This window comes from Sinocyclocheilus anshuiensis, unplaced genomic scaffold (assembly GCF_001515605.1).
Source record: "Sinocyclocheilus anshuiensis isolate Anshui unplaced genomic scaffold, SAMN03320099.WGS_v1.1 scaffold58, whole genome shotgun sequence".
NCBI classification, from domain to species: Eukaryota; Metazoa; Chordata; class Actinopteri; order Cypriniformes; family Cyprinidae; genus Sinocyclocheilus; species Sinocyclocheilus anshuiensis.
Window position 1 is genome coordinate 3,338,510 of NW_015547688.1, and position 14,563 is coordinate 3,353,072.

A 14,563-nucleotide genomic window follows, 5' to 3' on the forward strand; every position below is an offset into this window, starting at 1 on the left:
CCTCCATTCACGTTACACTACATCACAATAAGCAAAATATACTTTTGTTGATTGCTCTAATATTATTCCTAGAAGCATATATGCGATTTCTAAAACATGCAGACAAAAATACTCTAAAAAGTGCTTTCAGCTTGACTCAAGCTCCGAGTAAACGTTTGTTTTGAGGGGCACTTAAATTGTACAACTCACTAAACAGGCAAAAATATTCAACACGGATCTGTATTTAAAAGATCGTGTCAAAAAAAAAAAGAGCTTGCTTACTGTTGCTTCAGATTCACTGTGCATTCGAAGATCATTTGGCATTTGAATTAGCTTTGGGTGTGTGTAAAATCCTCAACCAAATTAGGTGACTTAGAAAAACAGTCCAAACCGGAATAGGCTGAATATCGTTTTAAGCCTCAAGACCACACATACAAATGATAAAACATGTTAAGAAATACAACCTATTGAATATCAACAAGATAATATCTCTTTAAGAGAGACCGGGGCAATGTAATATGAAACGTACACGAAAAATATATATATATATATTTCAGACGGTTCTACAATACATAATAGTGTCAACATTTCTATAATACAAAAACATTTTCAAAATACTGAGTAGGCCAAATATTTTCCAATCGCAAAGACTGGAAGTCTCTAGTGTCCATACCCTTCTTGATCTCACTATTCTCCCTCTAAAAACGGGGGAAAAAAATAAAACAAAACAACAGAAAGAACCAATAAGTATCTACTGAACATCATTCACAGAGACATCAGGGTATTCATCATGGCGAAAGAATTAAAAGACAGGCAATGGTTTAAAAGCCCACATGCGGTGACATTTCTTTCACAAGTGTAAAAATACCACCAAGAGAAAATATCAAACAAAAACATGAAACGTTGAACCAAGGTGGCAGTCCACACTAACTTTCTCTCTCTCATCTCCCACATTAATGAACACGTTCCTTCCCTCACTAGCAGCTACCTCACAGAATCCAAATTCAGCAGTATTGCACATTAAGCATGGAGGACGATTGTTCCGAGAGGGGGAATGTCATAAAGAAAGAAACGAAAAGAAAAAGGTTGAACAGAATCATGCAAATGGTGAACTCTATAATGCTTCTACTCGGCTATACACTGTTTTCTAATAAGCCAGTTAAACCGTATACATCATAAGATACACTCAAACGGACCCTGGACGAGTAGCAGAGGACTTCAGCGCTTCATCCCACATGACTGCTACCAGCAGAGGCCACCGTCTCATTCAGTGACCTCCATTCACGTTACACTACATCACAATAAGCAAAATATACTTTTGTTGATTGCTCTAATATTATTCCTAGAAGCATATATGCGATTTCTAAAACATGCAGACAAAAATACTCTAAAAAGTGCTTTCAGCTTGACTCAAGCTCCGAGTAAACGTTTGTTTTGAGGGGCACTTAAATTGTACAACTCACTAAACAGGCAAAAATATTCAACACGGATCTGTATTTAAAAGATCGTGTCAAAAAAAAAAAGAGCTTGCTTACTGTTGCTTCAGATTCACTGTGCATTCGAAGATCATTTGGCATTTGAATTAGCTTTGGGTGTGTGTAAAATCCTCAACCAAATTAGGTGACTTAGAAAACAGTCCGAACCGGAATAGGCTGAATATCCTTTTAAGCCTCAAGACCACACATACAATGATAAAACATTTTAAGAAATACAACCTATTGAATATCAACAAGATAATATCTCTTTAAGAGAGACCGGGGCAATGTAATATGAAACGTACACGAAAAATATATATATATATATTTCAGACGGTTCTACAATACATAATAGTGTCAACATTTCTATAATACAAAAACATTTTCAAAATACTGAGTAGGCCAAATATTTTCCAATCGCAAAGACTGGAAGTCTCTAGTGTCCATACCCTTCTTGATCTCACTATTCTCCCTCTAAAAACGGGGGAAAAAAATAAAACAAAACAACAGAAAGAACCAATAAGTATCTACTGAACATCATTCACAGAGACATCAGGGTATTCATCATGGCGAAAGAATTAAAAGACAGGCAATGGTTTAAAAGCCCACATGCGGTGACATTTCTTTCACAAGTGTAAAAATACCACCAAGAGAAAATATCAAACAAAAACATGAAACGTTGAACCAAGGTGGGAGGTAGAAAAAAATTTGGCTGGGCAACTGCAGACAACAACAACAACAACACAAAGTAGCCTCTAACCTCATCTTTTCTATATATCTGGGTAACCATAATTGTTTTAAAAAGATCAGTACAGATCATCTAATGGTTTTTGTTTCATTATAAACACCCCCCCCGCATAAACAGACATGAAAAATGTTTAAGAACAGTTTCCTTCCAGCATCAAACAACACGTGCCCAACCTTTAAGAAGACAAAGACATTCATACCTCCTCTGAACCGTAAAAATGAGGCAAAAAATAAGAACCATAATTACAATTACGCAAATAAGGTGTTTGCTAGTATCTTCATCCATGTAAGGATGCATGCCATAAATCAAATACATTTGACTGGTCTTGATTAGAGAAGCAGCCAATACATAGCCTGGTCCTAACTGCCTCTGATGACTGATGGCACTTTCTCTGGAACACAATATCAATCAGAAGGACCTATTTTCAAAACAACATTCAGACTTTGATTCTGCCGGTACACGGCAGCTTTTAGGGACCAAGGTTAAGGCTATTAAGAACGAACCAGAAAACGGCTTGGAATAAAAGTCGAGATGGAGAAAAACGTAGACGTGAGAAAGGCAAAAAAACAACTCCGCTTTCGACTTTCAGCACTAACAGATAACGTCACCTGCACTGCTGCTATTTGTTTATTCGAAGAAAGTGCTTTCATGCACGAGATGTAATTGCTTTCTGTGGGGGATAATTCCAGAAAAAAAGAGAAAGCCGAGTAAAATAGACACGATAAGCAAGCGTAGCCTGATTATATGGTGCTTTTTAAACTCTCATTCTCCATCTCTCACTGACCCTGAGAAGCAATGAGATAACTAAAATGGTTTTCCCGCAAAGCGCTTCACGTCCACCTGAACAGAGGATTGTCAAGGGAAGTCTGTCCTGTGTAAGACCAAGGGCAGAATTTAAGTGATTTCCGTTGTAAAACGGCATTATGGGACAACTGGCTTTGAACACTGTCAAATCCCACGAACCATTTGTCCTGTAATAGTAGTTTTGATATCAAGATTACATTACGTCGTCAATGTAGTGGGCATCTGAGATTCCAGTAACGACTTACAAGATCTGTACTCTAAATCTAGTTCCTGATATTTGTTAACATTTTAAACATTATTCACAGTTTATTAAAGCTTTTTTTTTAAATCTTTTGATGCTTTAAAAAAATTACTGTCACATAAATCTATGGTACACGAAAATAAAATATATTTGTTCATATCCTATATAGCTTGTATGCATGTATTTACAAACGGGCATCATCTACATCTGTTTCTGTCCCAGGAGAGCCCTTGACTCGTAAAAAGAAACCTTTCTGCCGCGGCGGCTGAGGGCCGAGGATCGTATATAAATATTCTGATAGATCTTCTGGGCCATTCGGTGGAAAAGTGACTCACACTTTCCTATTAATAAACAGTCCTTGCAGACTCGCAGACCACAGTTCAGTCCTTTCTTTTAAGTGCTTCTCACATGGGCCGCAGCTTTACGTCTGCTATCGTTTTACCCATCTGAGTTCATTAGCCAGCCCTTGAAGCTATCAGTAGTAACTGGACAGCGGAGCGTGTGGTGGGGACGACTCTCTGGGCAGAAGTGTGAGCTTTAATTACTCTTTCCGTTGTTGGTCCCACGGCCAAAGAAGCTGGTTCCAAGCAGGCCTTCTCACCCGGAGAATGAGTCCTGCAGAAGTGTGATGGCTGAGGCAAACAGGGCTCAGCGGTGCAGATGCAGTCGACCTTCGAGACATTTTTGATGCGCTTTCACTTTCTTTGCCATGTTTTTCTCTTCAACTAGAGATTCCCGAGAACATAATTTGTCCACCACAATCATGAAGCGGAGTACTCCATTAACAGACCAAACACTTCGAATCTAGCGCAATTTGACAATACCGTCACCATCGTGTTTGAAATGATGGGCATCTGTTGAAGTGGTCTCATCTCATGGATGCTTGTGTCTTTGTCAGGACGTTTTCTGTACTCGTCTGATTAGTCAGGCTTTGGGTGAAGCCAACACATCTGTCTAGCCCTTGTATCTCATTCGTTTGGTTCCATGCGCCTCATTTGTTGATCCTCAGCAGATTACAGGAACCCCATCCGTGTTGAATATCATTCCCGTGGTGGGCTCATAAGTGCCAGCCAGGTAGTAGAGGTCTTCGCTGTCTTGGTACTTCTTAGTTTTAATCATCTGCTCATATTGCTCAAGGCTGACCACCAGACATTTATGAGAAATGGTCTGGACGTCATTCTCATCAATGTGAGAGGACTGGTAGAGGGCCCGCTAAAAAAAGAGAAAGCAGAGAGAGCTATCGGTCTGTTTTCACCCAGACGAAGAGGATCAAACCATTTACTGGATTGGTTTTCTTACCTCCATGAAGTCTTTTCTCTGGTTGGAAGCCTGCAGAACAGCAGGAAGACTTTGGCCAGACATTTGATCCCAGTTCTGCCAAACAAAATTTGATTAGTTACAAACCCAGATAAAGGCAAGACTGGGACCATTCCAGTACTAACATCATAATGCTGTGCCCGCAAACCATTATTCTTGTTTAGCAAAGGGAGATGAAAGTAACCTTTTTGTCATGAAGTTTCTTTCCAGGGTTGGTTTCCTCAGGATGATAGAACCATTTGACACGGACCACCATGTTGTTTCCCCAGGACTCCCACATGCTCTGGATGTGTCCAATGAAGGGGAGATTGGGTCGTCCAGCAGACAGGAACACGGCACAGTCTCCAATACGGATCATTTCCTTCCCACGCATTATGGCTTTGTAGAAAAGCTTCTTCGCCTTCCCTTTCATTCCCCGCCTCTGTCAGAAGTTGAAGGAAAAGCAAAAGGATAGTTTTAATGTCCTTTTATTAAAAACTAACAGATTTTTTTTCATTTTGTTATACGAAGGTCACATTAAAATTGTCTTGGAAACGTTTTACAAGGCCTTCATTTGTATTTGCAACATTTTTTTTTGGAAGCCTAGATTGAAAGGGTATACCCCTCACGTACATGTCAAAACTGAAGTATACTTTGGACTTTACACAATGCAATACATAATTTGAGATGTTTTAGATATAGCATAGGTGGGACTTCAAGAAAGACGCAATCCTAAAATCCATGGGCTTACCTGAGTAGGCTTTCCAAACCATTTCCACAGCTGTCTGGCAGGAAGGAAAGCGGAGATCTTGGGCCTGTTCTCAACGGAGGGTAGCCTCTGTCTTTTTGCCAGCTCCTTAGTAGTTGGGAGGTGGATTCCCTCTCGTCTTTTGGGGCGACCGACTCCCTGCTTCACCTTCTGCTGTCTCTGGGGCTCCTGCTGCTGCTGTGTGGCAGACGCCTGCTGCTTCTGGAGCTTCTGGATGTTGGCAGCAGGCCCCGTTTTTGACTTGGCCTTCTCGTCTTCCTCCTCTTGAGGTGGTACATGCTCTGCGGCTGGGGATGGTTGAGAAACAGCAACCGGTTCTTCATCTGAGCTACAGGAGGATTCTTCATCACTGGTGGTGGAAGACGATGAGGAGGAGGAGGAGGAGTGAGAACCAGCTGAGGATGAGGAACTGCTTGTGGATGAGCTGGAAGAGGTGGGACTTGTTGCCCGCGAGCTGTTGGAGCTGGTCGAGTCTTGTTTGGGCTTCTTTCCCTGCGAGGCCCCTCGCTCCTCTTCTCCCTCAGACTCCGAGCTGCTGCTGCTGCTGCTACTGCAGTTGGGACACTCCAGTTCCTTCTTGTCCTTCTCCCCTGATTTGCTCACCTTCATCAGACCCTCACTTCCACTGCCAAGCTTACGAACACTGTAGGTGGACACGCTCTCTGTAGTAGGCGGGTCTGCCTCACTCGGCTTGTTTTTAGCTTTCAGTGTTTTGTCTGCAGTGGATATTGTAGTGTAGCTGACACCCATGACAGACTTATTCTCTCTTTTGGAGAGGTTTTGGCCCTCCATCATCATGAGGGCTTTGGTCTTCTTGGTTTTGGGTGACATGACTCCCTCATGGTCCAGTTTGATAAGGATCTCAGTCTGCGGTTGCTTGCGTTGCGTTTTCACACCAAACCCAGATGCCTCCTCCTCAGGCTTTCGCAAGCGTTTGACCGGCTTTCCTTTCCCTGCGGGACTCGCAGTCTCATTGTTGGATATAAAGGAGGCCAGAGAAGTGGAGGGCTCATTATAGAGATCCACAGACAGAACTTTTCCATAGAGCGGCGGCGAGTAGAGAGACTGGGGCTGGGAACGCACTTTGGCTGGGGGCTTGATTCCTGTAGTTTTCTTCTGGCTTTCATTAGATACGGGGATGGAGGGGCTGGCTGTGCCGACTTGCTTAATTTTTCTACCTGGCCGTGGGCCGCTTTTCTGGCCGGACAGGGGCCTCTCGGGGACCTGCGTTGGGGTTGGTGTGTCAGGCTTTTCGTGCTCCTTTGGAGCGACTTCAGGCTCTGGAAAGCAGCACAGGAGGGAAGGTTTTAATATTCCAGACCAAAAACACACTTACCTCCATAAAAATGCTGGGAGGCTAAAAGCAGTTCCTGTTATGACAGTAAGCTCTTTCCAAGCAAAAGTAAGTGATTTACTATCTATGAAACCACCAATCCAGTCCACTTTTGTAAGATCGCTGCATTTCTCATTTCAGTAACACCAGTTCTGACGTCTTAATGTTTAATTTGAACCAAAGCAATAACCACTTTTACAAAAATACCAGCCAAAATGTCAATGAGGGTAAACGTTTGATTCAAAGGAGTGGAAATTACCTGGCTTGGGTTTGGGTTTTCTTCCTCGGCCCCTGCTTTTCGGAGCAGACTCCTCTGTGTTTTTGGGTGGTGTCTCTTTGCCATCAGTTACATCCTTACTGCACTTCCTTCCTCGCCTTTTGGTGCTAGCCACAAGGAGCGCAGGGGACGGTTCTGCACCTGTTCAGATAAATTCAGTTTAGAAAACATTATCAATAGACCCAATAAGGACATTTGTGATTGACAAAATTGACACACAAAAATACTGGCAAATTTCCATGTGCTTCTCTATTTGATATATTTTGAAAATGATCATCCACAAACATTTTCACAGTCAAACACATATACACACACATTAATATTTACCCAGTGCTCTTAAATATTACACACAAGTCTTCAAATCTCTCAGTCTCACTCTCAATCATATGCAACCCCCTGGCAACTAGTGGAAAAACATCTTTTACTGAATCCATCATCAAGCTTCAAGAGCAAAACCAAACTCAAATCAGTGGCCGCATGGACTCCAAACCAAACAGAATGCATATGGGCTGTTTACCTAACTTTGACATTCAGGTAACGTTTCATGCGCTCCTTCGTGCCTTGGCTTTTACTCCCTGCTTCGCTGAATACTCACACTGAATCTTGTAGTCCGCCGGCAGCAGCCTAATATGAGAGAGCGGGATCCGGCCAGTGTCTCCATCATCAAACTCCACTGTAATCAAATCGTCCACGTCTTCCATGTCCGGGCTCCCTGTGGACAAGTAACAGGGTTGACGACTGACGCAAAAGAACACGCATCACCTCAATTTACGTTTCCACTGAGTGAAACAGCAAACACTGCTGCGCGAAAAGAGCGACCGCATATTTCTCAGCAGCTGCCGGGACTCATACAGGGCCTTTTCATTCTCATTGGCTGACAGCGGCAGTAGCAGCGACCTCCCTTTAAGAGTTTCTTGACAAGTCTCCAGCTCTCTCCTTCCTCAGTGGGAGGGAAAATAAATAATAATAGAGCAGAGCTCTGCATGTAGCTAACCACACCATCCTTCATTCCCCGGCTCGGTTTATCTGGCAGCACTTATGGGCTTGGCTAAAAGATTTAGATTAAAGGAAATGAAACAACCCTGAAAGGTTCTCTTACAACGCCTCTATGTGGAGGACAGTGGACATTTGTGCATATTTTTCCATTTGAGAAACGCAGATGCAGTAAAACGCATTAGTTAATAGTCTGTAATAGCCAGTGAAAGGCGCTCAATTAAGTGGAACAGGAAAGCCATACCTCTGACGACCGTGCCAGGGTAGAGGCAACGGTACTGCTGGCTCCAGTAGGCTGCAATCCGGGTCCCCTGGGGAAGGTATCTAACGGAGGGGGGTTTCACATCAATAATCTGTAGGACAAAGGCAGTGTGAATCAGAGAGGATTATTAGATCAACACCTGTGTGCATTCAGACACTTTGCGGTCATCTATCTTCTAAGCCGAATAACTAATGAATCATTTTCTGGCGAGGAAATGTATATTTTGTGTATATAATCCATTTTAGAGCGGCGTTAATGGCTAAGGTTGCTCTTGGCAGTGGTCCGCTTCCAACGGTACATTAGGAAGGAAAGGCAGTCGCCGCGAAAGCATGTGTGCCTAAACCAACAGACAGAGGTACTGGAGCAAAACATGCCCTTAGCTTAATAGCAGGGGAAGGTGCTAAACAGCTTCTATATTACACCGTGCCTCGGACCTGTTAGCAGAGAGAGGAAACCGAGGAGTGTGCCTGGAGTAAAACACACAGGCCTGTTGTGGTGAGCCGTAATGTGTATGTGGGACAGCGAACGATGTAGGGCAGTGTGGCGTACTGACCGCCTCCTGTAGCAGCTGCTCCAGGCAGTAGATATGTGGCCTGTTCCCCCTCTCGCCCTCCACCACCACACTGTATCTGTAAGACAGGACACAGTCATCAGCCCAAAACAAAAATCTAGGAAACGCACATCCTGTTGTCATGAAAATATTAACGTTAAATTATTTCCTCATTTCGACTCATTTGAGAACGCGTCAGGATATTCAATGGTAACAAACAAAAACGTAGGCCAGGACTTTATTTTATCTATCAGGAATTGATTTGATAGTGAAAAGTGATTGTTCCATTTTGGAAAAGAACTACTCCCTTTCTGAAATACAGGCGCTATAATTTGTAAATAAAATATTATATGGCATTAAATTACCGCAAATTACAACAAATAGTGACAGAGCTTTCTTTTGTATTGTGAAGTATATCGGAGTCCAACAAATCATCTAAATAAATAAATAAAATGTAGAGTAGGGACTTCTATTCTATTGGATTCTATGTATTGTTTGATCTGAATGCGAGCTTGCAGTAAATTGTAAGAAAGAGGTCAGGTTTTAACAGACTGAATGTTAGAAGTCCTGCATACGTCAACAGAGAGAAGTATGCAGTGTTGGGGAGTAACTAGTTACATGTAACGGCGTTACGCAATTTAATTACAAAATAAATGCAACTGTAATCGGTTACCGTTAGAAAAAAAGGTGTAATTAAATTAAAGCTACTTATGAAAATGTTAATGATTACAAAGACGGTTACATTTGAATACTTCTTGTATTAATATTTACTATTTCTTTTTATGATTTTAAATCTCTATTTAACCCAGGGTGACCATACGTGCCATTTTCCCAGGACGCGTCCTAAAATATCTAGGTTTTGGCTTTGTTTGCGAGTGCAGACCGATCGGTGTATGACATCAAAATGCCATACAGACGGTTCCTTATGCTTTCAAAATTCGAGGTATTTTGATGTCATACACCGATCGGTCTGCACTCGCAAACAAAGCCAAAACCTAGATATTTTAGGACGCGTCCTGGGAAAATGGCACGTATGGTCATCCTAATTTAACCTCAGAATGATCTCAAAGTAAAAAGAGGTGCTCAAGTCTGATTTTGTGGTGGCTGTTTTAAAATGAAATTATTATAATGTTAATTCAAGTGATGAAGGATTTTGAAAGTCTGACAGTAATCAGTGTTGAATACTACGGTTAACCCTGCCGGGCTTAAATGTTTTAAAATGATAAACAGTTGAAAACATTTGTTAGAACTTTAGAAAAGTAATCAAAAATTAATCAAATGTAATCCGTTTCATTACTTTTATAAAGTAGGCTAATTGAAATAGTTACACTACTTCTTACATTTTAAATAGCGTAACTTGTAATCTGTAACCCATTACATTTCCAAAGTAACCTTCCTAACACTGGAAGTATGTTATTCACATTCACATTCACAATCAATCATATCCAATCATAGACCCAATAACATGCATTTTAAAATAAAATAAAGGTGATAGGTGAAGTTTCAATTAATGCAGACTTTATATATCATGAAGTTTTTACAAAGGCTGCAATAACCACAACAATTAACAAAAACTACGGTTGTAGAGCTATATGGCTATTGGTTAACAGTAACTAATAGCCTGCACATCCTAGCTGATATCAGCAAGAAGTAAAAGTTGAGCAAGTTATTACAATGTGATGAAAGATTAAGACGACCGTTGTTTTTATTCTTTGGAATAACATGCACAGATGTGTAGTAATAAAGTGAAGGGGGTCACTTTTGTCATGTCGGATAGGTGAGAACACACATGAAACTGTCGAAGGAAGCTGTCTGTACCCAGTGCATAATGATTTTGTCTAAAAATATAATGTAGTAGGCTGTTGAGGAGAGATGCAGAGGGGCTAAACCAAAAGACTCAGCAGCCCAAGAGCTAGAAGACAGGGCTCTTTTGGGAAACACACTGAGCTTTGAACCGGCCTTTATTCACAATGCCCAAAGGAGCTTGGCTTTCTCTCTAACCACCCTCCCTTCCTTATTCAAGCTCAACCTTAGGGATACAATTTGGAGGGGCTTGCCCCTTTTTTTTTAATTCCTTGCCCGATGAATTTATCCTTTTGTGGCGGTTTTATTGTCTTTACAGTCAAGAAGTCAGAGCAGTGGGGATATGCAAGTTAAGTCAGTTTCTTGACATCACATGTGAGAGCCAAAATAGGCTCTGACGCAAATGGAAAAAAGGAATTAAAAAAGAGGCAGACCAGGTTAAAAGTCAGTGTGTAGGCGGACCACAATCCAAACATAGGGTTCTCTCTCCAGATTTGGAATATTATTGGAATATTATTTCTGGAAGTTGGCAGATTTTACCTTTGAAAAATCTGCAACACCCACTTTCAGCTAAACTAGTTTCCACTGCCAAAGTGAACCAACATGCAAAAGCATCAATACTGTTAAATAAAAAGGAAGCTTTTGGACTTTTATTGGTTGTCTGAGGAAAAGAGAAACAACAGTGAATGGTCCTTTAAAGTGCAGGTCACTCTCTATTATTGGATGCAAGCACATGAGCCTTATAAATCAGAATGGGCGCATGTGTAACGTCCAAGATGGTGCTTCTGGATAAAAAAAAAAAAAAGGAAAAAAAAGGCAGTGACAGTTGGATGTTTAGGCTTTTTTCCATTTGGATTCATGAGGGTGCCTGCAGTTCAAGCATGGACCCAGAGCCAGGCTTCAGAGGTGTCCATCACCGAGTGGCAGCCTTATTACTGTGACATGGACCTGGGAGGTGATGTGGGACAGCGTCCCCCAGATCACTTCCTCCTGGATCTGGCCTGAGGGGGAGGACTCTGCTGGCCAAACCTGATTGGTTCTGACTGCAAAGCCTGGGACAAATTCACACCAGCTGCGTCAGGGGGGAGGAAGACTGACCGGACAAGCGGGGTTAAATATCTGTCAAGTCTGTGGATGGCTATCCTGATGTGGGCTTGGGACATGGAAAGGGTCGTTGTAAATTTGTTTTTGTTTGTTAAGTGGAAGGTGTATATATATATATATATATATATATATATATACACACACCCTGTATATATACATAATTTGTAATAAAATTTCCTTTGGGAAATAACTTATTCTGATTTGTCACTCGTGGCATTCTGCAGTCAAACATTTTTGTATAATAACCACAAAAATGTACATTCCCAAGAAACTGGTTTTCCTAAATAGAAAGTGACTATTATCATTCCAGAGTCTCTTTGTTCTCAAATAAAAAACAATTTCAGCTCAGATCAATTTTTTGATCTTCCCAAATTTGGGAAGTAGCCTTATACTGGATGCTCCGTGTGGGTTTATCTTAGTGTTGAATATCTTGAAACTGTACTTGATGATACACACACACACACACACACACACACACACACACACACACTACAACATCACTTAATATAAATACATCCTTCAGCATTTCATCAAAACAGCATAAAAAGCAGGTCTAAAAAAAATGACTATTTACATGTCAATGGAGAAAACTGCTCAAAAGAAAGTAGCTGTGTAGAGGCATAAAATGCAATTTGCTATATTATATTTCTCTCTGAGATGACATTCAGAAATCTTTGATTATTGTCGGAACAGTGAGAGATGGGGAATTTTAGCTGTGAAAAATCACATTTTTCTCTCTCTTTACATAGAGCCACATCTCTAAAACATAATTAAAGATACAACAGAGAAAAAAAAAGCCAGTGAAGGATGGAGTGAAACATTCAATTAGTTTGCCATTACCCATAAATAATGGGCCTGTGCCATTAGCATGGTCTTCACATCAGAAAGTGTGACAATGGCTTTGCCAAAGGACTTTTCTGAGCAGAACACAAAGGCATCGTGAAAGCCGAGGCTCAGGCTGAGAACAGACACTTTTCCTTACCCTAGATTTCAGTTCCAATTCCACACCGGCTGTGCGAGTTATTGACTGCACAATTAACCAGTCCGCTCTCATGTACTGCAAGTATGTTCATGCCTGCAGAAGCCCAGGCTCTCCACAACAGGCTCTGTTAATGAAGACAGGCGAGGCATATAAACATCCAAGTGCCCAAGCACGGATTTTCAATCTCTGGATGCGTTTAAGGTGTTGTGTAGCACAAGCCGTCACAGAATAAAATTTCCAGAGGGCAGGGTGGACAACAAGCGATCTGTTGCAGCCCAGCCCTCCGCACTAGCGCCTGCTCTCGTCATATTAAATCCTCTCGCAAGCAGTTCTCACCGTCACACCGAACTACCCGCTTTGAAGAGCCGCGGTAACACAGTCCTGCACAAAGGCACCTTCCCTTGCTTGGCTGGAACTGCTATTTTTAGTACAAGAGACACATGCAGAGCGAGCGATAGAGGGAGAGATATGCCTCGCAATTTGCGTTATGCCACGCAAATGTGCTGCAAATGAACGGATAAAGCACCACCTTTCTGCTCCCTTAATTTAGGGATTCACGTTTGTGAACTAGCATCCAGATTTTCAACATGTCGCCTTACCTCTGGCTCGCAGACCGCTGGAGTTTGGGAGAAGGGATTGTGATGGCTGCTCCTTGCTTTGGGACTGATAAGAGGACGATGTGTTTCTGTGCTGCATGCTAAACGCAGTCATTGAGCAACCGTGGGCCGTCGCTCTAATGAAACTAAAATGGAGGACAACACATTTCACAGAGGGCAGAAACGCAACAGAGCCCCTCTCATTAAAGATCCCCGGACCAGATGCTGCACCAGTTTGACAGTTTTCACCAAATGAGATTATCTTTTATAGAGATGACTTTGAGAGGAACTCTCTCACCCCTCAAAGGACTAAAACTTATTCATCCAAGTGGATAATAGGCCATGGGAGACTACAGAAAGCATACAAAGTCCAAACAAAACAAAACTGCCCATTTCTGTCATCGCCTCCCGCAAGACACTTCATACCCCATCTGTTTCCTGACCAAACAAAATGATGTACTTCCAATTTTTTCCATGGAGAACCCTGAACTGGACCTTACAATAGGAAAAACTTGGCAATATTTCACTGTCTGTAACACTAAGTGGCTCAAGTAATCGGTTCGGTAAAAAGAATCTGTAAATGGCCAGGGAGCTACAGCTAAATAGGGCAAAGGAATGAACGCCAACTTTTAGTGGCCTTGGTTGGAAGCCTCGGCTCAAACCAAACCAACTGCCTCTGAGATTAATCAAAATATTAAAACACTTCATTCTAGTGAAGTGAAATTCAAACTAGACAAAACTTTCTCCTTGCGTAAAGTACTGAGAATAATGCAATCAAATTAACTAATTTTGTATCACTGTCATGTATTTGCTTACAATAAAACATTCTTTTGATTTGTAAATGCATAAAACACCACAGGTTTTGGTTAGGTAATTTTAGATAATTTTACCTAGCCATCTTTGCTGTGATTTCTGTTACAAATATACTTCTCTAATCAGTGGATCTCGCTTCAGGATTGACAATAATGTACATGATTAATTTGTCAATTAAACGATTAAAATATAATAAACAAATACTGACTTACTGGCTCTACAGAAGAATGTACCCTTGCCAAAGGCTGTTTATATACCAATAATAAGTATCACTTTTTATTTCTCCTCTTTCCTATTACTTGTTTCCATGTAAGTTTTTATTTTTTAGGATCACTGATAAACTACTGACGTTTGATTTGTATTATTTGTATTTGTTATTTGTTATTATTTTAGTTAAATTATGTCTGAATTTATTATGTCTGTATAGGTCTTTTATTACGTTTTAGTTTTATTTAATTTGAGTTATTTTAATACTTCAACAAACTAAATGGAAATGAAATCTATATATATTGAATTTATAAATGTGTATGTATATATA

At 41.1% G+C, this 14,563-nt stretch overlaps 1 protein-coding gene across 1 annotated transcript in view; it reads right to left on the reverse strand.

Moving 5' to 3' along the window:
- Positions 1–1,526: 1,526 nt before the first annotated feature.
- The window catches only part of LOC107703323 (trinucleotide repeat-containing gene 18 protein-like), a 75,600-nt gene continuing 62,563 nt past the window's right edge, over positions 1,527–14,563 (reverse strand). Inside the window, exons 23-30 of the mRNA XM_016505912.1 lie at positions 8,731–8,806; positions 8,160–8,268; positions 7,518–7,634; positions 6,905–7,063; positions 5,295–6,592; positions 4,749–4,985; positions 4,547–4,621; positions 1,527–4,459 (exon numbers count right to left, since the gene is read on the reverse strand). Coding sequence (XP_016361398.1) covers positions 4,253–4,459; positions 4,547–4,621; positions 4,749–4,985; positions 5,295–6,592; positions 6,905–7,063; positions 7,518–7,634; positions 8,160–8,268; positions 8,731–8,806 — 2,278 coding nt within the window. The 3' untranslated portion in view covers positions 1,527–4,252. The remainder of the gene's footprint in view (positions 4,460–4,546; positions 4,622–4,748; positions 4,986–5,294; positions 6,593–6,904; positions 7,064–7,517; positions 7,635–8,159; positions 8,269–8,730; positions 8,807–14,563) is intronic.